The sequence below is a fragment of the Hyperoodon ampullatus genome (genome assembly GCF_949752795.1).
Source record: "Hyperoodon ampullatus genome assembly, chromosome: 12".
Classification (NCBI taxonomy): domain Eukaryota; kingdom Metazoa; phylum Chordata; class Mammalia; order Artiodactyla; family Ziphiidae; genus Hyperoodon; species Hyperoodon ampullatus.
In genome coordinates, this window is record NC_136925.1 from 84,504,489 (window position 1) to 84,530,223 (window position 25,735).

Genomic DNA, 25,735 nt, shown 5'->3' on the forward strand with positions numbered 1-25,735 from the left:
ATGAATTTGGTAAAGTTGCAGGATACAAAATTAAAGCACAGAAATCTCTTGCATTCCTATACACTAATGATGGAGAATCTGAAACGGAAATTAAGGAAACATTCCCATTTACCACTGCAACAAAAAGAATAAAATACCTAGGAATAAACCTACCTAGAGAGACAAAAGACCTGTATGCAGAAAACTATAAGACACTGATGAAAGAAATTAAAGATGATACCAACAGATGGAGAGATATACCATGTTCTTGGATTGGAAGAATCAATATTGTGAAAATGACTATACTATCCAAAGCAATGTACAGATTCAATGCAATCCCTATCAAATTACCAATGGCATTTTTTACGGAACTAGAACAAAAAATCTTAAAATTTGTATGGAGACACAAAAGACCCCGAATAGCCAAAGCAGTCTTGAGGGAATAAAACAGAGCTGGAGGAATCAGACTCCCTGACTTCAGACTATACTACAAAGCTACAGTATAATTGAGACAATATGGTACTGGCACAAAAACAGAAACATAGATCAATGGAACAAGATAGAAAGCCCAGAGATAAACCCACACACCTATGGTCAACTAATCTATGACAAAGGAGTCAAGGATATACAATGGAGAAAAGACAGTCTCTTCAATAAGTGGTGCTGGGAAAACTGGACAGCTACATGTAAAAGAATGAAATTAGAACACTCCCTAACATCATACACAAAAATAAACTCAAAATGTATTAAAGACCTAAATGTAAGACTGGACACTATAAAACTCTTAGAGGAAAACATAGGAAGAACACTCTTTGACATAAATCACAGCAAGATCTTTTTTGACCCACCTCCTAGAGTAATGGAAATAAAAACAAAAATGAACAAATGGGACCTAATGAAACTTAAAAGCTTTTGCACAGCAAAGGAAACCATAAACAAGACGAAAAGACAACCCTCAGAATGGGAGAAAATAGTTGCAAATGAATCAATGGACAAAGGGTTAATCTCCAAAATATATAAACAGTTCATGTAGCTCAGTATTAAAGAAACAAACAACCCAATCCAAAAATGGGCAGAAGACCTAAATAGACATTTCTCCAAAGAAGACATACAGATGGCCAAGAAGCACATGAAAAGCTGCTCAACATCACTAATAATTAGAGAAATGCAAATCAAAACTACAATGAGGTTATCACCTCACACCAGTTAGAATGGGCATCATCAGAAAATCTACAAACAACAAATGCTGGAGAGGGTGTGGAGAAAAGGGAACCCTCTTGCACTGTTGGTGGGAATGTAAACTGATATAGCCACTATGGAGAACGGTATGGAGCTTCCTTAAAAAACTAAAAATAGAAGTACCATATGATCCAGAAATCCCACTACGGGGTATATACCCAGAGAAAACCATAATTCAAAAAGACACATGCACCCCAATGTTCATTGCAGCACTATTTACAATAGCCAGGTCATGGAAGCAACCTAAATGCCCGTCGACAGACGAATGGATAAAGAAGTTGTGGTACATGTATACAGTGGAATATTACTCAGCCACAGAAAGGAACAAAATTGAGTCATTTGTTGAGATGTGGATGGATCTAGAGACTGTCATACAGAATGAAGTAAGTCAGAAAGAGAAAAACAAATATCGTATATTAACGCATGTATGTGGAACCTAGAAAAATGGTACAGATGAACCGGTTTACAGGGCAGAAGTTGAGACACAGATGTAGAGAACAAACATATGAACACCAAGGGAGGAAAGCCGCGGTGGGGTGGGGATGGTGGTGTGCTGAATTGGGCGATTGGGATTGACATGTGTACACTGATGTGTATAAAATTGATGACTAATAAGAACCTGCTGTATAAAAAAATAAATAAAATAAAATTCAAAAACTAAAAGAAAAATTAATAAACTGGCAAAAAAAAAAAAAAAAAAAAAGCATGGTTTTGCTGAGCAGGCAGGTGGGTCAGACGCTCCTACCGCTTCACTCAGCTGTGCCTGCTGGTTGAGCCGCCCATGCCGGGGGTTGGAGAAAGCCCCTGACCTGGCATAACGCAGCCCAACAGTTATCCAGACCTCACGTTTTAAACCCTGGGTCAGCCCTTAACTGTCAGTGTGAGAATGACGCAGGGAATTGTGGGAGCTCCTGCAGGTCTGGGAAGGCGGTGCCTGTCTGCCCCAGGCCTGGCCCCTCCAGAAGGCAGGATCTTCCCAGCTTCCTCCACTAACTGCCAGCTCAGGTGTTTATCGGACAGAGATGGGAGGGAGGCCGCCTCTCCTTTTCCACGTTTGCCCCACTACTACAGAGCTATTTCTACCGTCCGGCCGCTGAAAACTGGGTCTTGGAGAGCATGGAGGCCCCGCGCCAGCTTTGGATCAGCCGGTGCAGCTGACACCCCAGCCAGCCTGGGATCAAGGCTCCTTTTCATCAGGTTATTTGTCTTTTACTTCCTAGTGTCAGCAGTCCTGGGAACAGGAAATGGTTTTGTGCAATAGGAAGTGGCAGGAAACTGATGACTAACTACTTTTGAGCTTTGTGGATACAATTTCAATGTAAAGATTGATATTTACACACATCCAAGACACACGTGCATTGATAAATGAGAGCTATATCCAGGCCTTACTCTTTTCAGTTTTTAAAATGATACTGTTTACTGACAGCTTACTGTGCTCCAGGGATTTTGCCAGGCACTTCATATTCATTCAGTCACATAATCGTGACCACATCCTTAGGTTGCACTGTCCCATTTTACAGCGGAGAAGAGAGAGTCAGAGGTAGTTTCTGGTAACTGCCAGGGCTAGACTCTTGTGCTCAGCTGCCTCCTCTAAGGACCAGCAAACTCTTCAGGGTGAATGTTTTAGGGCTTGTTTCATTGCTTGGGGTTTAAAGATGTCACCTGTGAGAAAAGCATTCCTATGGCTTGGCAGGTCGTAACGTAGCTGGGCAAGGTATTATGATTTCATATCTTCACCGTGCAGAGGGAAATACTTCTCAGACCCCCGTCGTCTGAGCCTAGAGTTGAAAGGCCTCCTTCCCCCACTAGGCTCGGTGCTAGCGTCCCTGACAGCGAGATGGCCAGCCCCTCCCATCCCACTTGGTATCCGCTCTGTGCTCCAGACTGGTTGATTAAGTGAAAGTGTGCCTTCATGAAATGAGGCACCGGACCAGCTGAAATGCTGAAACCTGAGGGAGAGGAGAAAGTCAGGTCTGGCTATTAGTCCCTAGAGGTAAAGGAACCTGGAGCAGAGAAGGGCCTGTTGCTTCTGCCCTCCAGCAGCCAGGCCGCTGGAGAGGAAGCTGGTACTGGAGGGGGAGGTGGATTATTGCTGGCATGTCAGCTGACGGGACAGCTTACAAGACGGCCTCTGAACTCCGTGAGCCCAGGTCTTTCTCCTCTTTCCTCATTTCACAATTTAACAGTTTAGTGCTCTTGATTCCCTCCTTATATTCTTTCTGCTCTTTTAATAGCTTTACCTGGACAGAGAGATGACACGAGCAGGAGGAAAGCCCCATCCCACTGTCTGCCACAGTGCCAGCATGCAACTTCCCACTACTACTTAATTCCAGGCTCACACTATAAATACAGGGCACCCGTTTTAGAACCACTGAACAAAAAGTGTTACTCATTTCACTATGCCACATTTTATTTCCACCTAAAAATGATGCTTACTGCCAACGGATATGGAGAAAATTTCAGTGTAATCAATGCCAGTTAATCAAGTTGGTGGCCCTTGAAGATCTATAAAAGGTAACTGTGACGCATTTTTACAGATGGGCTTCGACAGAGTATTTAGGAAATAGTAAATGCTGGCATCGTCAGTATGACCTGGACAGTCCAGCCAGGGAACGTGAAGGGCTATATAGGACTGGGGAGAAAGCTGAGCAGGGGTACTTCTTTGGTGTGAAATATAAAGAGTTTACCATAGAGAGGATGATTAATTATTTTTCAGTTCTGGCAACAACCTGTTTATTTATTTTATTTATTTTTTATTTTTTTTTTTGCGGTACGCGGGCCTCTCACTGTTGTGGCCTCTCCCTCTGCGGAGCACAGGCTCCGGATGCACAGGCTCAGCAGCCATGGCTCACGGGCCCAGCCGCTCCGCGGCATGTGGGATCCTCCCGGACCGGGGCACAAACCCGCGTCCCCTGCATCAGCAGGCGGACTCTCAACCACTGCGCCACCAGGGAAGCCCAGCAACAACCTGTTTATTAAAACATGATTTGGTGGAAATAGAAAGTAAAACTGAAGACTTTAGTATTTCATTGTAACCTAGTAAACATGATTTTCATAAAGCTTCCTTCTAAATTTGGATATGTGCTCAAAGAACTTATACATATTTTAGACAAAAAATTATCCACTTTAGTTGCAGTTAGTAAAAACTAGTAAACTCAAGTTTAATGGACATGAAGATATGAAATAAAAAACCTCCTAAGACATAACTAAGCTGACACAAATAGAGGTAATATTGAAAATGTTAACAACTGGTATGGCAGATGCACAAATGATCCGAGAGCCTGCCGGCCGGGTGGGAACAGGATGCCAGGTGCCATGCCTTTGGTTGCTGGGTCAGGGGATTCTTGGGGGCTCTGGAGAAAGGGCTGGGAGGTGTGGCTAAGAGCTAAGAGCGGTAACTATACCCTAAGGGGTGTTGAGTATCAGTGCTGCGAATAATTGCTTCTTTTTTAGTGTATTTAGAAAAATTTTTTTACTAATAATTGCTTTTACTCTTATATCTAAATAAATAATAAAGTTAAAATGATTCTGATTAAAATATCATTGCTATACAAGCCCCTTCAATATTAAATTAAGAGGTACTCATTTTCTGACCTGTTACAGATGCAGGGGACTATGGATGCTCTGGACCCATTGCCCCAAATAGTATGTTTCCTGCAGAGTGAGACCTATCTCACACTCCAGGCACCACTGCGTCACACTGCAAAAGCTCTTCACACAGGGATAGACACTGAGGCCCCTCCCTCCACTCCTGTTTTCCCGGTCACTGAGGGCAAGGATTTTCAGATGCTACTATTTACTCAGGTAAGTATTCCAGGCTGTGAGGCACTTACACAGCTGCCTGCCATCTCTAGAACCCAAATATGTCTGTGTTTCTTTCTTTTTTCTTTCATTCATTCAAACAAGTAATTATTGAAAGTAGATCACTTGTAAAGCATTTAAAGAGCAGAAAGAACAACAGGCCTGGATTCTATCCTCCAGGAATTTTTATGTTCTCCTAGTATAAGTTTTTCCACTGGGAACTCTAGATGCAATTTTTTAGTGCTCCACTTTTATTAAATTGTAATACGTTTTAAAAAAGGGAGAAGATTTGGTTTTAACCCTTTAGAAATTATAAAAATAAGATTTTCAGTCAAATGTATTATGTTGTCTAAGGGAAACAAAAATTCATACACACAATTTTTTTTATTTTAATAAGGAGTGCAGAATTGGACACCTATGATTTTAGAATACATTTCTTATTGCCATTGCATGACCACCCATCTGTACACAGGGTTATCCTAAGCACAGAAATTAAATGACAACAAAGTATTTGCGGATGTGGATGAAAACATTTTATTCAGAGTCACGGAATTTTAGAACTTCTCAAGACTTCCAAGATCACTCGGTTCAAATCTCAGAGACTGAGCTCCTTACTCAGTGTCACACAGCTCCTTAGGCTACAACTAATAAAGCTTTCCTATACCCAGCACAGCATTCTTTTCTCTACATGACACCAGCAGTGGTTCAATTAGATATGAGAGCTTAATGTTTGAAAAGATTCAACAACATCATTGGTTAGAAAAAGACAGACTCATAGATGACACTATTTTAGCCATGAAAGGACACAGATCTATCTCAGGGCACCCATATTTAACTTACAGAGGGGCCAGCAGGGCTCCGTAAGTCACCCAGGACTTGGAAGGTCTGGTTTGAACGTTGTCCCCAGCATTTACTAGCTGTGTGACGAGTCATGTCATTCTGTTAACTCTCTGAGCCTTCAGTTCTTCGTTGTGAAATGGGAATAAAAATGAACTCAGAGCTGCAGTGTACTCAGTGAGATAGTAACTGAAGTGCTTGACAGTTCCTAGGGACTCGGTAAGCATCCCACTGGTCCCACTGGGAACTTGGTTTAGAAAGCATGAATAGAGAGAAAATGCTGGAAAAACAGAACATTTAGGCTATCAGTTGAATTTCAGGAAAGGATAATGGCATTGGACTAAATGGCTGGGACATGGGCAGGCACTTCTCTTGCTCATAAATTGTTTACTCACATTAGTCATTTAAAAATACCACATAGATTATGAATCAAACAGTATCTGTTTAATATGTCCAAAAAATCTAATCACAGATTCATCCTGAAGGAACCAGATCCTAAAGGAAAACAAACAAACAACAAATGAACCCAATCCAGGGAAACACTATGGAAACTGTTTTGCAATCCTAAGACCATGAATGTCTGAAAGGTGATCAAAACAAAATGCATATTTACTTCAGTCTCATATTCCTATAATTAACGGACAATTTTTTTTAGTTAAAGTTTCTGTTTAAATAAGGAATGAAGATTGGATTACATGGCACAGGGGCCTGCATGCTGGCCGAGAATGTTTTTGCCTCTAAAGGTTCATTTAGGGTCAAATGAGTAGAAACCTGACACCCTCGGTTAACATTTCACCCCAAGCAGTGGTTTAAACTCAATGCTAGTATTACATCTGCAACCATCATGTTAGTGGTTTAAGAAGGCAGCACAGTTCCCATTAGATGTGACCAGTGCCTTTCATTTTACAAATACTGTATTTACACTAAGAGACATAGATATAGCCTCACGGAGGGGAATCCATGGTACTATTTTATTGATTCATTTCTTTGTATTAAAAACGATTCCCAAGGCTCTTCTCTATGAACACGTTAGCTTGACATTCAAGGCCAACCACAATCTGGCACCTCCTACTCTTTATGGAAACTCCTAGCCTAAAGCCTATACTTCCCCACTTTCCAAGCTTTCCTTGGTGTCCTCCCTCAGCTCTGTTGCTCTTCCTCAAGCAGGAGAGCCGACCCAGCTCTCCGTGAAGTCTTGCTTTGCTTTCCAGGCCTGGAAGCTAGTGCTCATTTCCATTCTGAAGGTCTTTTGTCTTAAGCATCTACTTTTATTAGTTAACTTTTCATATGTATGTGATATTAACTCCCAGCTTAGTCTGTATGTGCGTTAGGGTTAATGACAGGTATTTAGATATAACAGGGACTCAAGTATTTGTTGATTAAAATAGTCACACTTAAAATGTGTCATTTTCAACCTTTTAAACAGTACCTGATAAGCCATCTCACCAACTCAAAAGGGTACTCAAGAAATCTTTTCAGACGATAAACAAACATTTACTTCACAAGGGTAATGGGAAAGGCCCATTCCCTTTCAGGAAAATCTAAGGATTAAGACTTTTAAAAGAACATTTGGGACAAAAAGCCATCAGAGACTGATGCTTAAGTCCAAGAAATATTTTAGTTCCTGTAAGAACTCCATGGTGCTGAAGAAAAAGATGTTTGGAATACTATAATTTTCTATCTTTAAATGTCAAGAATGGCAATAAACAAATGAAGCCAATCAAATTTAAGAGAACAGAAAGTGTATTTCCACTCGTGGTTAATTATTGATATTCGATGTGGGACCATTTTTAGTGTCAATATATTAGATGACAATTTCTTACAGTGAAGAAAGTTCTAAGGATCTTCAAATGGGAGCTAACCCATACACATATTGTAAGTTACTATGTAACTTATGAATACATTATAACTTATGAATATCATAAAAATGACTTTTTTGTAATAAAGTCTTTCCACATTACTTTTTAGCTTTTTAAGCTCCTGGAAGGCAAGTGATGTATCCCAAGAATTTCTGTGTTCCTCACTGCACTTGTCATTTGTTGGGTAATTAATGGTGTAATATATGCCTAAAATGCCCGAGGTAGGAATTTGAGAGAGAAAAGGGAGAGAGATCGTGGATACCTGCAGACAGGTGAGAAGCCTCGCCCTGTGCGGATCCAGTTCTGCCCTGTATAGGACCAGCTACTTATTATTCTTAGGCATCAGCCATCTCTCTTCTGAAATCTGGCTATTCATGCCCACCTCAAATGTTTACTGTACGGATTAGAAGAAATAATGTAGGTAAGGGTTTTGCACAGTTCAAGTACTTAATACTTTTTTTGGAACATATTTTTAACGTGCCTATATGTACCACGCACTCTTCTAGGTGTTGGGAATTCTAGATCGAACAAAATAAAGTCTTTGCTCTCATGGATCTTACAGTGTGGGGGGAGGGGACAAATTTACCCATAGGTAGAACGTATCAGGTGGAAATATGTACATGCATATGCTATTTTATACAGGGTGGCTAGGGAAGCCTTCTCTGATTAAGACCTGAGGAAGAGTGGGAGGGGGCTTGCAGATGTGTGGGAAAAACTCAGCAAGGAGAGGAAACACCAAGGCAAAGTCCTGGAATAGAAGGCCTGCTTGGCCTGTCTAAGGGAAGGGAAGTGGGCGGGATGGGGGGGCAGGGTGGGAAAAGCCCAGGCTAAGGTCATCCAGGCAGCACGGGCCAGAGCACCTGGGACCCACAGGCCTCTCTGTAAGATCTTTGGGTTTTTCAACTACCTATCATTTAGCCAGGTAGGGAGGTAGCATATCTTACACTAGTTTTCGAAATGACAACAGCTTTTTGGTCAAATTACTATTCCCTGCATTTACAAAATTCACCCTTTAATAGATAATTAGGTGAATATTCTATAGCTCTGCTAACAGTGATGGATGTTGGTGAACTTAAAATATTTGAGTTAAATGTTTTTAACTTTGTCTAACAAAGCAATTCCATTTCCTCCATCAAAGCAGCTTAATTTTAAAAGCAAACTCACTTTCTGCTTTTTAAACGGATAGGCCAGTAGCTACTTGCCACTCAGTTTTTGTTTGAAATTCATTTCGTAGTTTCAATACAACTCAAACTTAGAAGTGTTCTTCAGAATTTGTTTGAAGCAAAATTTTCCCCCCTGCAAAAAACGCACTAAGTTCTCACTTAAGTTAAAACACAGTTGACTCAGAAAGAGAAAGACAAATACCGTATGCTAACACATATATATGGAATTTAAAAAAAAAAAAATGTCATGAAGAACCTAGGGGTAAAACGGGAATAAAGACACAGACCTACTTGAGAATGGACTTGAGGATATGGGGAAGGGGAAGGGTAAGCTGTGACAAAGGGAAAGAGAGGCATGGACATATATACACTACCAAACGTAAGGTAGATAGATAGTGGGAAGCAGCCGCAGAGCACAGGGAGATCAGCTCGGTGCTTTGTGACCGCCTGGAGGGGTGGGATGGGGAGGGTGGGAGGGAGGGAGATGCATGAGGGAGGGGATGTGGGAACAGATGTATATGTATGACTGATTCACTTTGTTATAAAGCAGAAACTAATAAAAAAAATAAAAAAAAAATAAAAAAAAAAAAAAAAAAAAAAAACACAGTTGACATGATTATAGACATGAAATAGATATTTCAGCCACGTGTCACGCTTACAAGGGTCAGTTTGATGTTAAATAATTTTGTCTACATTATTAATTGAACATGTCATAAAGGGCTAGCAATAAAATGCAGACACAGATTTGGTGGCTGACATTACATAAACCAAATTTTCTGAACTGCAACTGCACTGTTGCAGTTCAGAAAAATTTCCCAAGCAAACCTAAATGTTTGAAATAGATTGTATTGCATGAAAAACCTCGTGCCCAAGGTATGATTACTTCTGCAAGTTTGCAAATATGAGTGTTGACTTTCGCTTTTCCAACTAGGTGCATGCTCCGTGTTTCGTCTCTTTATCGCGGCTTCATTTTATTACTGGATACTGATGCCATCACGAAGCGCTACATCGCAAACAGCGTGCACGTTCCGCTCCGGACTTGGTACCGCCGGTGCTCACTCTTCACCGCAGCCTGGAAGAGCTGGATGCCGCAACGGAGCGGACCCGGGCCCGGAGCGCGCCCCCCGGCCCGGACCCACGACGCACGGCCACCGCCACAGCCACGCCGTCGGGGCGGCAAGGGGCGCCCACGCGAACTCGCTGCTCCTCCGGCTCCTTCCCGCCGCGTGGTTCTCGAGGCAGGAGACCGCTGGGACAGCGGGGGTCGTCGTGCGTGCCCACCAACGACACAGCGGCAGTTGGAGCCCATCGTGAACACGTCCTGCGCAGGAGGACCCGGGGCCGCAGAAACGTTACAGTGCAGGGCCGAGAACCAAGACCCCGCTACTTCCCGCCCCCCGGGGTCCGATGGCCCGGCCACCGCGCGTGGAGGTGCCCGCCCCAGGACCCCTGCGCTCGGCCCGCCCCTCCCCCTCCCGGGGCCGCGCCCCCTCCCCGGCCCCGCCCTACGCAGGCGCGCGCAGGCCCCGCACCTCCCCCTCTGCTCCCGGGGCCCCGGCGGGGGCGGAGCGACCCTCGGAAGGGGCGTGGCCTCCGGCCCCCACGTACGCACGCGCTCTCGGGCCTTACGGCTACGTGTCGGGCCACGTGACGCCCACCCCGAAAGTCCCCTGTGAAGCAACAGGACGATAAAAAAATTTGTTTGGGTGGGGGCGGCGGGGAGGGTGGTGGAGAGGCTTTTAAAGAACTATAGTAACGGGGGAGAGGATAGGGCTGTGTGGCGGCGAGCGCAGCCCTGGCGCGCAGTAGCTCGTCCCGTTGGGAATCCCTCTCCCGTAACGCTACAGCCAGACCGCGCCCGCCACACGAGCCGGCCCGGCGGCGGGGAGCTAGAGGCGGCGCAGCCCGCGCCCCCGCCCCAGTGGAAAGCACAGCCACCCGGCCCCCTCCCTCGTCCTTCGGCCCAGCACCGGCCCCTCCTTCCGCTCTCGCTCGCCCGGGGCAGCGACCCCGGCCCGGCGCCCAGGCCGGGCTCGCCGTGCGCCGCCTCCGTCACGCCGTCCGCCGCTAGCCCTTCAGGCCGCCCACCCCGCCGGAGGGAGACGGAGCGGCGGCAGCGGCGGCGCCTGGGCCGGGGGGCTGCGGGGGGCGGTGGCTGCGGGAGGAGGAGGAGCGCGCCGGCCGGGCTCAGCTAACGGCCGCCCTGCGCGGCCCCGCCTGCCGCCCGCCCCCCGCCCCCGGCCCTCCCCGCGCCGCCGCCCCTCCCCCCGCGCCGCCGCCGCCGCCGCCGCCGCTGCCGCTGGCAGCGCCGCCTGAACTGAGGCGAACTCCACCGCCAAGTGAGTGAGGAGGAGGAGGAGGAGGCGAGGAGGAGGAGGAGGAAGAGGAGGAGCGGAGTCAGAGCGCGGCGGCAGCGGCAGAGGCGGCCGCGGCGGAGACCAGCCCAGAGAGACCCCGAGCCCGCGGCAGAGGCGGCGGCTGAACGGGCGCGACCAGCCGAGCGAGAGGCGGCGGCCCGGCTCCTCTTCGTCCGGCGCCGAGCGGCCCGCGCCCGCACTCGGCCCGCGGAGACCCGCCTCCCGCCCGCCGGCCTCGTGAGCGACGCGCCGAGCCGGCGGCCGAGGAGCGGCGGCGGGCCGGGAGCGCGTCGGGCCGCGGGCGGAAAGTGCCTGCGGGGGCGGGGAGAGCGCGGTGAGCGCGCGGTCCGGCCGCCCCGGCGCCCGGCGCGGGAGCGGAGCGGAGCGGGACGCCGAGTCCGGAGCGGCCGGCGGCCGGGGCTCCCCGCCCCTCCCTCCTCTCCGGCGGCGGCGGCGGCGGGCGGAGTGAGCTGCGGAGCCTGGAATATGGTCGGGGAAATGGAAACGAAGGAGAAGCCGAAGCCCACCCCAGATTACCTGATGCAGCTGATGAACGACAAGAAGCTCATGAGCAGCCTGCCCAACTTCTGCGGGATCTTCAACCATCTCGAGCGGCTGCTGGACGAAGGTGAGTCGCCTCGCCGGCCCCTCGCGGCCCGCGCCGGGGCGGCGGCCCCTCTTCCCGGGACCCGACGCCCGCCGGAGTATGGGGAGGGCGGGAAGGTGGCGGCCGGCGGGGACCGTGCGCCTGGGGACGGCGAGGCCCGGGCGGGGCGCGAGGAGGCGGCGCCGAGGCTGGGCTCGCGGGGTGCGGCGGGCGGGCCCCGCTGGCGGGACGCCCCCCCGGACGCGGGGCCCCGGTTCCGGGACCCCTCACCGCCGGCGCCCAAGCCGGGTGCGCTGGGGGAGGCTGCAGGGCCCCCGGCTCCCGGCCCGGCCTCTAGCACCGCGACGGCCCCAAGCTTCGCGGGCCTCCCGGGGAGCAGCCCGGCCTCGCCCGCCCCGCGCCCCGCGGGCGCCTGAAGGACACCGGCCTCGGGGCCGCTCCCGGAGGGGGCCCTCCCAGAGGTCGCCGGCGGCTCCCGGAGTGGGAAGTCCAGTGTGGCTTGTGGTTTTTTTGAAGTTTGTGTAGCTTGGAAGTACTCGAGGGGAGTAGCGTGGGGCTGGTTAATTTAAAGGAATTTCAGAGCCGACCGAAAGTACTGCTGATGCAGCCGAAGGCGAGGACAAAATGACAGCGGAAAGCACTTTTTATCCTTTTGTTTGGGGAAGCGAGAAGTGTTCGGGAGTTGAACTTCACTTTTGGGGGTGGGGGTGTGAACGCGAAATACCGCGAGGACACATGTAAACGTAATCCCGCGTCCGAAAGAACTTCGGCGGAGAGCCTTCTCCCGAGGGCGCCGCCGCCTCGGCTGCTAGGACGGGAAGCCAAGACGTTTGAAAGGGCCAAGATAAAAACGAGTAGAAGTTCGCAGCAAAGCTTTGTTGGCGGAGAGCTGTGGCGAGCGAAGAATGACGAGAAGATTAATTTTGGCCAACTCTGGGATTACTTTAACAAGGTCTTAAGCAGTGACCGGGACGATTCGCGTCCGGTGGCTGTGCATTTCTGGGGACGCCTAGGGAAAAACATGACCAACAAAAATGTTTATTTTGAAAATCGAGTAGCGAGGAGTTTCTTCTGCTTAGAAGCATCACCGGAGGACTGCTTAAAGAAAACGGAAACTGTGCTTTATAGCGTTGAGCAGGGGATTTTAGATATTTTGGCAAGAATTTTGAGAGGTTTTTTACAATAGAGCTGGGGAAAAGGAATCTGAAGGTTAGAGTTGGAATGTCAGGAAAGAACAAAAGACCGGAAATGTCTCCGTGTTAAAAGGTGGTTCAAGAAGAATCCCAGAAGCTTTTGTTGTCAAGAAAGTCATAGAAACAACTTTAAAAGTACAAAACTGTCAGCTATTACTGCGTACTTGTTTTTTTGCCTACATACGTTAAAACATACAGTAGTAGCCCATATTGAAATGGGCTTTTTCCATAGTTGAAACAGCAAATCTGCTAACACGAAATTGTTCCGGAGAAAACCTGAGCTGTCCCTTTAAGGGGTTCTGCTTTTCCTATTTGTGTTGGCATTTGAAAGATTGTGGAGGCAGAAAACTTTCTGGAATGTCAAAAAAAAAAAAAAAAATTGCTGGAACTCTTAAATTGAGTATTTCCAAATGTGGGCGCTAAGGGGCGCCAGTTATTTTTTTTAAACATGAGAAATGTTTGGAGCAAAATATGTAACATACTCAGTTACCTGACCTATATTAAATTTAGTTGAAACTTAAATCATAGGTCATTGCATTTGTCGTTTTGTGTCCACATATGTATTTGAAAACTTTGAAAACACTTTCTTTCAAATTATTGGAACAATTTTATCACACTGCAGAAGTAATACGCTATTTTCTTCTTGGCATATTTTGGTGCAGTTAAAGTTTTGGTAGTATTAGCAAAAATTTTTTTTGCTTTTAAGCACAGTTGTACAGAAGGAATCCTTTATAATCATTAAAATGAAAATAGGTTTTGACAGTATTAGGGTTAAAGTTAAATTGCATTCTTTGAATTAAAATGTTGAATTCAATCAAACAGCATAGGAGATTATTAAAAAGTTTGGAAATATTTTCTTCTCATTTGCACTATTTGAAGTAAATAATTTGAGTTTCTCTGATTAGTTCTGAAAGGGTTCTCATCTGTACTTTTATGTTGGTCTGAAATCTCTCAATGATAATTTGGAGTTGGTTCTGTTAAAAAGTTTCTAACCTTTGGTTTGGTAATTTTTAATCTTCTGAATTTAGAATTCCAGTTATGTCATTATTTCTAACAAAGGTTTGTTCGTTTCTCTTCGCCTGAAAATAGTAACCATTTGAGTTTTAAATGTTGGAGACCACTGGTTGAGGATGATATATTCTAAATAACATGTATATTTTTTCCCTTTCATTATGGTTTACTCCATCTCTTGTCTCAGTTCTGTCTTGAGTTTTAGCCTTTTCAACTCCCCAGCGTAAAGATTGCTTCTGTATAATAGCTAGGATGTTTAAAAAGGGGCAGCATAATGACTAGGAAGTTTGATTGTTTTTTATCAGACCAGTACAAACACGCAGGAAAAGGGGTTATTCCTTAGTGTGGAATAAGCTGCTTCCTGTAATTGTTAGCCTTATTATAAACGTATTTTGACTTAAGGAAAATATTGGTTTCTGAAGTGCATCACGTTTTATCCGTGCTGGGTGACTTAATTCTGAAATTTGGCAAGTTGTGCTTTACCTCTTTGTGGCCTGTCATTGTCCCAAATAAATTAATCATGACTTCTGTTTGTGGTTAGGAATTCTAATTTCCTTTGTCCGTATGATTGGCTGAAAAATGGTTTTAAAATTTAGTTAAAACTGTAAATTTTACTTTAGTGATTAGTTTAATCGAGTTAAGATACTGTACTTGGTTACAGTAGATGCGTCTTCTGATAATTGGAAGTTTTGAATGAGTAGCAATTTTGAAATATTTTTCAAAAGTAAGCTTTTGAAAAATTTCCTTGTCAGTTTGAGAGTTTTTATTTGGCTGGTTACACATTTGGGATTTCTGTGCTCTAGATTTTTTTGGTTGATTAAAACTTGAATGCTTTAGACTGAACATTTTAATTTTATGCCAAGTTAACCTTTAGCCTATATTTTGACTATGGAGTGTGAACAATCTTTTTTTGTTTTCTGTTTTTTGCGGGGTGGGGGAGGGGTTGTCAGCTTTTTCTCCCAAGTATCGTCAACCTGGTTGATTTTTTAGGTTGTGAATGCATTCTAGGTTGGGCCAGTCGTATGGATGACATAACTTCAGTTGATAATTCCGATACTTAATCCTTCATTGACAATAGAGACGATTACAGATAAAACCAAGGTTTAAAAGTGTTAAACTGCTCTGCCTTTAAAGAGAAGTTTTCCACTGAACCTTGGGACCATCCATCCATGGGAAAGAATAGCTATTACTAGGGTTTTTTTTTTTTTTTTTTTTTTTTTTGGAAACCTTTCTTTGTCGTGAAAATGAAACTTAAGCAGGAACACAGGAACAGTATTTTAATGCAAATTGTTTTAATAAAGTATTGAAATTTAGAATTGAGACGGTGTAAAAGTAAAAATAAAATCAGTTTGACTTAAAAATCCCAAATAGGGGGAAATGGAGATCTAGGGATATTAAAATTAGATTCTGATTTTTCAGTCTTAGGCAGATAACGAAAATTAACGAATATGTAGTGTGGTTTATGAGGAAGGCTAGCCTAAATCTTTTTATTGTGAATAACTGAAAAATCAGTGTGTGGCTCAGAAAAAGTGAGCAAACGTGTAGATTAGAGTCTGCATTACTGATTTGAAAAATTCACTTTTTCATGGTCTTTTTGGAGTGAGGGAGGATGTAAGTTTTCTTTTTGACCTCAATTTATTTTCTCTCCCTGTTCCCTCTCCCTTGAAAATGAGGGCAAAAAGTATTTTAAATTAAAATTTGCTTTACTAGTGAACATTTTTCCATGTTAATTTCCATTTGTTATGCATTTACTATTGAATGTATCATTCTCAGTTTTCCTGCACTTCAATTTTCTTTTTCTTTTTTTTCTTTAGAAATCTTGATCAGTTTAAAAATTATATGGTGGTTTCTTGGTATTGAGAGGAGTTTTGCTGTATAAGTTTACTATAGTTTTGGGTACCCCCCCCCCCCGCGAAGAAGCCTAGTTGACAGTAACCAATATCTGTCACAAACAGATTTTATTTAAGTTGAAGTAATTAATCTGTTGTTTAGGAGCAAAGGTTGTGTTTTTGTACGCACAATCCTTTGAATTATTAGTAATAAGAAGGAAGCCAGTATTTATAATCAGTTGTTCTTTACATTTTCCTTTTTTCTCCTCACCCAGGAGGTGTCAGCAGCTATAGTAAGGTAATAATGGAAATGATGATTTGTATCACGGGTCATTTACTCAACATTTATTCTGTATTTTCGAAACTCAACTCCTGTAGGCCGGCTGTGTATTTAGAACGCATGTACATACTATGATGCAGGTGACTTCTCTTTCTTAACTTTATCTAGTTTACATGCTTTGTAGTAAATCTGTACTACCAAGGATATGACGTAATTGAGTTAATGGAAATAGGTCTCTGCTAATCACATTTGCTACTGTGTTTTGGTATGAGCACCTTTTCTTAAATGGCTTTGAGAAAATCAAGTGAAAACAAGTTAATTTTACCTTTTCAGTGCTTTGTACGTATCTTATTTCTGTGATTATCCCCCTAGTAGTCACAGTCCTGAAGCTGATTGAAGTGCATCAGTTTTCCATAAGAACAAATGGTTTTTGGTTTACTTCTTAAGAGAAATAGATTCCTGCAACAGAAGACATGACGTGGACCCCTCCTTGCCTTTCCTGAGCATGATTCCGATGCTCGTTTTTTGAGGCCAGTGTAAGGTTTTTGATTTGTTTTTTGACTCTTTTGGTGTTAAGAGAATTACACCAGTGTGATTGTAAGGGCAGCTTTTTATAATCTGACTGGAACTGTATTTTAATTTACTTGAGAATTCAGTGCTGTTAATACACTTTGATTTATAGTGGTGCAATTGTAAGTAAGACTTGCTTTATTCAGTTGGAGACGTTGGAAGTGCTATGCCATTGTTAGGATTTATTTTTTGATTAAGGAGCCTACTGAGGGATTTTCTGTTACTTATATGTCAGCTGTTGTGAAGATATGCAAGGATCTATTTTAGGGTCAAGGGAAGGGGATAGTGCATGGGCCCATGCCAAGAAGTCACAATTAGAATTAGGTACCAATTTTTTACTTACATGATCGACAGGACTTAGTCATTTTCTCTGGCCCCTCCTTTTTTGACATGAAGACAGTTCAGTGTGAATTTTAAGTGCAATAATGTATTTTTTTCTTAATGAGAACTTTTAGGAAATGCTTATATCCTTTTTTTTGAATTAGCATTTCAGTTTTGGGACTCGAAATAGCTAGATTGTTTGATGTCCAAGTAAGATTTTTACAGCTTTATTTTCATTTAACAGAAAGCAAAAATAGCATTAAACTTTTGCAAAAATAGCATTAAACTTTTCATAGTGAGTACAGTTTGTTTTGTTAGTGTGACTGTGTTACGAAATTTGACTATAAATATAACCCCAGCCTGTGTTAGGTACTACTCTCTATGTAGTTACCATCATACTTAACATTGTAATAGTATTAGCTCTCTTTGTGTCTGTCTTCCTTGTTGGAGTTAGTTCCTTGAAGGTGGCCACCTTATAGCCTGGCACATGTATGATCTCAGATGTTTGTTGAATTAATAAGTAGGTTCACACTTTAAATCCTTTTCTCATTTCTAATTTCTCTAAAACGTGGGATTAAGCAGATAGTTTTGGCAATTAGAAAAAAGGTACGTGTATTTTTTTCTTAAAGGTGGTATTTTTTAGAAATCTTAAAATATTTTTTGCAGTACTTGCCCTCAAGGAGCCTAATCTTTTTTTTTTTTTTTTTTTTTTTTTTTTGCGGTACGCGGGCCTCTCACTGTTGTGGCCTCTCCCGTTGCGGAGCACAGGCTCCGGACGCGCAGGCTCAGCGGCCATGGCCCACGGGCCCAGCCGCTCCGCGGCACATGGGATCCTCCCAGACCGGGGCACGAACCCGTATCCCCTGCATCGGCAGGCGGACTCTCAACCACTGCGCCACCAGGGAGGCCCAAGGAGCCTAATCTTAATTTACTTGACTACCATTGATATGACTGAGAATTAGAAAGATAAAATTGCTTTACTTAAGCAGTAGTTTCTAGCCAGTCCTTATACAAAGTATATCAGTCCATAAGTATATCAGTACTCGTCTCAGCTCTTGAAAGTTTTGGCATTTATGGAATTATATAGGTGAACCTTCGCCTAGTCAATTACCTATAAAAGTCAACATTCAATGGATACTTAGTTCTTGTACTCTGCAAAGCACAATAAATATGAAAGATTCCTTGTCCCTAAGTGCTGCTTTGATGTGCTCAGGATAAATAAGGACTGTTTGAATTGTTTTAGTTTAGAGGAAAGCTGAGTATAAACATAGGTGGCTGTTACAGTAATTTAACACAAATAGCGATTTTTAAACACAGGTGTTTCTTAAAGCTAATTTGAAACTGTGCCGTTACTTAGAAGACTGATAAATTGACATTTTCAGTTAACTGAAATTTAACCCTCTTAAAAGGAGTTTACTTTTCTGTTTTAGACTTAACAGTGTTTTAAAATAAATCTGTCAGGAGTTTTTAACAAATATATAGCTTGTCAAAGTTAAGTAATTTATCCAGAATTCTTGTAATTAATGAGGCAGTGACTGTATTTAATGTATTCAACATTTCCTCAGTTTTCTAAAGCAGAAACTCTTAGTTTGAAAACCCAGCAAGCCTATCAAGTCTAATAAAATAAACAAAATTGTGTTTATGTTCATGATGTTGCTTTATGTATTGATTCTAACCTACATATTTTACTAAACTAAATTTTGAGGCTGGTGAAATGAATCAGTTTACTGTAACATTTCTATCACATTACTTACAAAACAGAATTTGTCAAATTGGGTGCTTTTCAAGGGCGTTGAAGTCTCAGAAAAACATCAAAATGCCATTAAACCCATGAAGTGGTCCTATGCTGTATGGCCATGGTAATAAGGAAAGAGTGTGTGTGATCACATGTGTGCAAGCATGCATGTATATGAAGGGAGCCATGCAGTGAATGTGAGCTGGCCTTGAAATCCTTGGGGATTGGGTGCTAGGGATGGTGAAGTTCAGAGCAAGGAAGGTTTTCAAAGTAACATCTGCCTGGCCTCAGGATTGAAATGATTATATATCAACAGTGGAAAATGGAGTGGGTCTTAAATAAACACCTGGCTTTGGGCTTTTGTGCAGGATGAGTTGTAAAGATTGGGCATGATCACCTGGTCAGTTGCAGATTATTGGAGGAACCTGTGGCTTTTAAGCTCATTTAATAGTTTAAAATATATAGGAAAAATGAAAAATATATAACATACATGTATTTATTACATTAAAGAGAAGGGAAAGCACTGGTAAAAAGCACACTCTTAGGCAGGCTTTATTTGGAACCTTGTTTTCGTTACTTCAGTGTCGTATACTATTTTACAGGGTCTCAAAATTCTTTTACAAAGAGTGTTTGAAGAGGTGTGTATGTGAAAAGAACTAGAAGAAATACAAAACATTTCTTCTTAGATGCAGTTGAGTATAAGGCATATTAAAGTAATACCAGAAGTTCATGGAATTTCAGAGCTACCAGGGTCCTGAGAGTTTGGGGGATGAGGTCTTCATTTCATAGGTGCAGAGACCGAGGTATGGAGAGGTTGTGACTTGTCCAAATCACAAAGCAAGGTGATCTGTTTGGTGAATGTGCCACTCCCTGAGCGGTACTAGAGAAGAAAAATGCAGCCAAGTACTAGAAAACTGCTGCCTCAGGTTGTGAACATGAAGGAAAAAAAAAAGCAAATGGGGTTTTTGCTAATTCTGTGATATGTTGGAGTTGAGCAAAATGCTGGTCAAATTTTCGGAGCTAATATAAATATATATATATACACACACATTTTTTACTGGTAAATCTTTATGATAGTTAAAGGGCTAAAAATAAGAAAGTAAAGGCGTTTTAAGAGGCTTTCAACTCATTCACTTAAACTTCTTAGTAACCAAAGGATAGAACTTTAGCTCTTAAAATAACATGGTACAAATAAATCTAGTGAATATTTAGTATTGTTGGTCTTTTTATTACTATTTTTAATAACTACTCAAGAGGAAAAAACATTTCTGACTGGAAGGTTTTATTTAGAGGTTTAATATTGCTAGGTGATTCGAGTCAGGAATGTATACACTTGTATCAGTTTTAGGTTAGCATAGGGTGGTTAAAAGCATAGGTAGGCAACTAAATAAAGCCAGCCAAGAGGTGGATGATGATGAATCGAATGGAAATAATGCTGCACTGGGTAGCTCCTACATCCCATTCCCGATGCCCACATCTGGAGCATCCACTGTTTCTTTCAAGTATATGCAAAAGAATTAAGTATAAACCACAGTTACTTGTTTGCTGTGTTACAGTAATTGTATCATTCTGATAGAATTGATTAGAAGAAATAAAAAATTTCTAACCAAGGCCAAATATAAATTACTCTGAAATTAACTGCCTCTAATCCATTATTAGTGTTGCTGCTGTCACCATTGTTGCAGTGATGCTTCCATTGTTATGACGTATTCAAGTGTTGACTCTGTGTGTGTGTGCATGTGTACACAAGTGAGCCAGCATAAAGATGAAAATGAATTCCAGTTTCTGTCCATATGCTAATGTGTTGCAAAGGAGTAAGAGTTCTTTGACAAATAGACCTGGGATTTAATCATGACTTGCAGTTAACTGATTAGTTTGGTGGTCTTGGACATATAGGTAACCTTTCTGAACCTCAGCTTCTTCATCTGTAAATTGAGTTATCAACTGCCCTGCCAAACTTCCAATCAGAATACTCAGAGGCTGGAGAATATTATATGCAAGAGCTTCGTAGACTATAAGGCTGCATCATCTAACCTCTGTCAGCATTTTAAGGTTGTTTCTGATAGGATGGACAAGCAGGTAAGCAAAGCAGTTTGTAGAGAATGAGAGAAGAGAAAAACGGAGAAAGGTAATTTATCCATATGCGCATCGCCTAATTTTTGTGTGCAGGAGGATCATTCACTACTAACATGCTGAAAGTTCAGAAGAAGTCACTTTGAGCTGAAGTGTCTAGTAAGGTTGTTTTGAGAAGTGGAACCTGGGTTGGCATTCATAGGTGAATGGTATTATTAATCGGTATTTAATGAGGTGAATGGGGGGGTGAAGGATGTTCCAGCAGAAGAGAAAAGTGCAGTGGTGTCAGAACAGTCGTGATGGGAGATTGAAAGACTTTCAGAAAGTGTGTTTAGATGAAGTTACTTGGAATGGCGAATGCATATAGAGAAGTAGTGAGAATTGGAAGAGCAGAGCCAGAAGACTAATGCAGGGCTATATTGTGATGGGCCTTGAATGCCAGGGTAAATAAATAGTGCACCTTTTATTCTGAGTTTTGTAAGGAACCGTCGATGGCTTGGGTTATATCTGGGTGCCGTAGTGAAATCTTTGGGGGTAAACTAAGAAGAGTGTGTAGAATATATGGATTTAAGAAAGTAGAATTTGGATACAATGTGGAGAGTTAAGAGATAAGGGAATTTAAAGAAATTGTTATACTTTCTCGAAATAGTTAACAAAAATATATTTTGATCTCTCTGCATTTTAGATTTAAACTCTAGAGTTTTTTTTAAAAATGGTGTTTATCTAAAAATAAACATGCATACAAATTATTTTTTCTTTACCCATAAGTCCCTAGGTATCTCTTTAAAAACTAGCAGTATTTTACATAGTGACTTCACACTGAACAAAATGGATTAATCATACAACTAATATAATAACCAGTCCACATTCAGATCTCTGTAGTTGTCCCCAAAATATTCTTTGTGACCGAACTGGCTTGTGCAAATCAGAATCTGACTCAGGACCATTCATTGAATCTGGTGGTTAGGACTTGAAGTCTCTTAAATCTAGAACCATCCCTTTTTTTTTTTTTTATGACATTAATGTAACTTTCTTGTCACTGGGCTTGTTCCTTTATGTCATCTGTATCTATTACTTTGGCAGTTAGATCTAAAGAATTGGACAGGTTCCAGTATAATGTCATAGGGGATACTGTGTATTTAATGTTGCATCGCTCTGGGGGCACAGTTCTGGTTCTACTGTTAGTGAACCTAAAATTGATGATCTGGGTTAGAGTGGAGATAGACTGATCTTTTCACTGTAAAGTTAGGTGTTCTTTAAAAGGTAAAGCTTTCTTTCATCAGCAAGGGAATATTACTATTATAAAATAAGTTCCTAATGGAAAAGTCAGATCGGTGCTTATTCTTATTAATTATTGGTTGGTTGTCAAAGTAAAGTGTTGGTTTCCTAGCTGGCTCAAATGGTGACTAATGAATTTTTTCTGTGTTTCATGATAATCATTATGGGCTCATGGATCTTCATAGACTCACTGCAATTAATATTCTTTTTGATATTCAGGTTTTCACAGTTTTGGCCTGTGATAATCTAACTGGCTCTTGTGTCTTTTGAAATCTTCCTTGCTTTTTGGGACAGTTTGATGCCCCAAGCTCACCTGACCCACAGCTAGAATTAATTTTTTCTCCAAGGTTCTTTTTAATGGAAATGGTATTAGAGATGTGAATTTAGGCGCCAGACATGTTGATTGCTGTCAGGGTGAGGTTACTTCCAGGCCATTGGCCATTTTCTGAGCTAGACAGTATCGTTTTTAAATTCATGAATTCATGTTTGTATTTTCAATTCAATTTTAATATTATATTTAATTTTATAATCATATCTTTCTTTTTTTGCCAACACCAAAATATCATGGTTTCTGACAATGACAGAATTACTTATTTACTTGATCCTACAATGTAGAGAACATACTTTCAAAATAATATTACTAATAATAGTAAAACTACTGAACATGTTTAAATGTTTTTTATACATTTTAGACACATTACAGATTATAGGTAGAACCAGTGACCTCTTGTTCTTCTGATTGTGATTTTCTTCCTTCTTTCTTTGGCTTTATTCTATCTATAGGGTTTTTTTTTTTTCCTACCAAATCTTGTTTTTGACCTTTTGATGATGTCATTTATTAGCTAAGTTCTTTTCTTGTTATACTCACTGTTTCTATTAGCTTTTACCCCATGTCTAGCAGAAATTAGAGGAGAATATATTTTATAATCAGGGGTTAGTGAGTATGTATATTTATGGAGGTAAGATCCAGAGAGTTAACTTAAAAGAAGGTTGTGCTGTTCAGGCTAGTGATTTGTATCTTAAGCCTGAAGGGCAGGAAGAGAAGAGAACATAGCAGGTGAAGTGTTTTAATTTAGTAAATTCTTCTGAATAATATCGGTAAAAGGATAAGGATAGCCCTTTAGGCTTTAAAGTTCCTGTGAGTTAGAGAAAAATCCTTAGGTAGAAATTAAGTATTAAAGTTTTATTTCTAAGTAGTTGCAAAATCTCTACTGTAAAGTTTTTGTCCTTAAGACCTTTTGGTAGTAAGGAAGTTATGTTCCAGCAGATGGAGATATTAGTACACAAAAGACAGTGTTTAGTGATTAAAATGTGTTGAGAAATAACCCTCTTGCCAGAATAGGAAAATTTTCTCCTCTAAATTGTAAGAGAAGAGTTGCTGAGGAATGTAACAAATATTGGTTATTGACTTTATTAATATTTGGGGTGGTATGTAAATCAGTTGTGGTATTTCTTTAAAGAATTTGTCTTTTTAAGAGACTGTGTTAGCTATAGAAAATATATAAAATATGACTGGTTTAGGACATTGGATTGACTACAGCAGTTTTCTGAAATACAGGTTTTACCTTTACAGCTTCGTTGTTTGAAGAGTTTTTGTTTGTTTTGGAAGGGGACTAAGTCTGTTTAAAGGTATTCTGTTTGTATACTATCTTTGCAATTCTAAAATCTTTAACCAGGTAATTGATTTCTGTTTATTAATATAAGTAAGAAAAAAAAAGTGTGCCATAGTTTACCATTGCATGATAAAGTTCTTTTGGAGATTATAGTTTTACTATAGTAATAAAAATTATCAGCAGTAAAAAGGTAATCTTATCTCAGTTTATTATAGTTTATAGCATTCCTTGTCAGTTGTTTTTTTTTTTTTTTGGGTTAGGTAAATATTATATATTTTGCTTTAATACTGCCTTGCAATTGTTAAAGAAATATTGCTTATTTAAGTTCCTTCTTAGGAACTTTTTGATTTGTGGAAGTATGTGTTTCGTTAATAATTAATGCATTTAAATTATATTTTTCTAGTTATACTGAGGTTTTTTTAAATTGCCAAGTCAATCATAAAATACCATTTTTCCTTCCATCGCTTGAAGTTGAAGTCAGACATGGGAGAAGAATAGATATATTATCTTTGTTTATATGTAGAGGACCAGGGAAGAAGAGATCTACTGTGGTACCTTTGTAGAACTGTTAATAACTTGCATTTTACTTTTTCCCCAGACTGTTCTTTCTCTCCATTTTGTCATTCTTGAAATGTAGAGAATTGAAGATGCAAACTTTTTTTTTTTTTTTTTTTGGCCACGCTGCACGGCTTGCAGGATCTCAGTTCCCCGACCAGGGATCGAACCCGGCAGTGAAAGCGCCTAGTCCTAACCACTGGACGGCCAGGGATTTCCCGAAGATGCAAACATTCTAAATTTACCTTTCACAACGGGGTGGTTTGTAGTCTCTGAATCCTGGGAAAGGTGGTGGTGTGAGGGCAGAGAGTTATCATAGCATACTGTCTTTGAACCTTAATGTGAATTTTTATTTTTCAGGGGAAGATTTTGTGTATACATTTTTAAGACAGTTTCTTATAGTCATTTGAGAGTTTATGAGAATCTTAAATATCTTCCTCCTAGTAATCATTAAAAATGTATTGTTATAAGGAATTAGACACATGTATTCTTATCATAACAAGTACTCTTCATCTCATAGAAAAAAAATAAAATGTATCAATTAAAAAATGAAAATCACCCATAAATCAGTGATAGTGACTCTTAACATTTTTGGTGAATTTCCTTCCATTCTTTTATCCCCCCCCCTATTTATGGATATGACAACACTGAGATCCTATTTTAATAGTATCACTGAGTGTGTTTTTTTTTAATAAATTACATCATGAGCATTTTCCCTGCCATTTTATATCCTTTAACAACATAATTTTTATGGTAACATAGTTCGTCTTACAGAGGTCTGTTAAATTTATTAACTCTTCTCTATTGGACGTATCATTTTGCTTTCAGGAAGTTGTGTGGTGATAATATCAGTGGTTTCAGAAGTTTATTACTTACTGTTTAAAAAGCCTTAAGCTACTGAGTGTTGTAACTGGGCCCTGTGAATACCGAACTCTTTTATTTCTGTAATGTGGTAATTGGAAATCAGCATTTTATGCTGCATTCCAGTAAAGTGATTGCTCTTATGTGACATGCAATTTTTGAGTAATGTCAGAGTTGCATATTTCACATATTAGCTTTTAACGACTTAACATATTGAAAGTTTTTATTCTATTTGCAAATATTTGAATGCATACTATGTGTGGGATGTTAGGAGGAGTACAACAAGGCTTCAGATTCATTCCATATCTTCAAGTTGTCTGAGTAGTAGGGTGGATAGCATGAAATAAAAGTAATATAAAGTAATATAAACTAGAGGGGACTAAAGACTTGCTAAAGAGGTCACTTTAGGGTAGGGAGATTATGGAATGTTGCAGGAAAAGAGGTAAAAAACTTCACCTGGCTCTTGAAAGATAAGATTGAAGCGGTGAAAAGGTAAGGGAGTAGTGCTGTAGACAAAGGGAACGCTATCCTTGAATGTGAGAACATTTCGTAGGAAAAAGAAAGTAATTCTGTA

The 25,735-nt window shown here is 41.4% G+C and overlaps 1 protein-coding gene across 2 annotated transcripts in view; it reads left to right on the forward strand.

The window, feature by feature from the left end:
- Window positions 1–11,721: 11,721 nt before the first annotated feature.
- QKI (QKI, KH domain containing RNA binding) overlaps window positions 11,722–25,735 on the forward strand; it is a gene marked incomplete at both ends in the record, with an annotated part of 133,127 nt that continues 119,113 nt past the window's right edge. For both annotated transcript variants that reach the window (XM_079716399.1, XM_079716400.1), the window contains one exon: window positions 11,722–11,863. In XM_079716399.1, coding sequence (XP_079572525.1) covers window positions 11,722–11,863 — 142 coding nt within the window. The remainder of the gene's footprint in view (window positions 11,864–25,735) is intronic.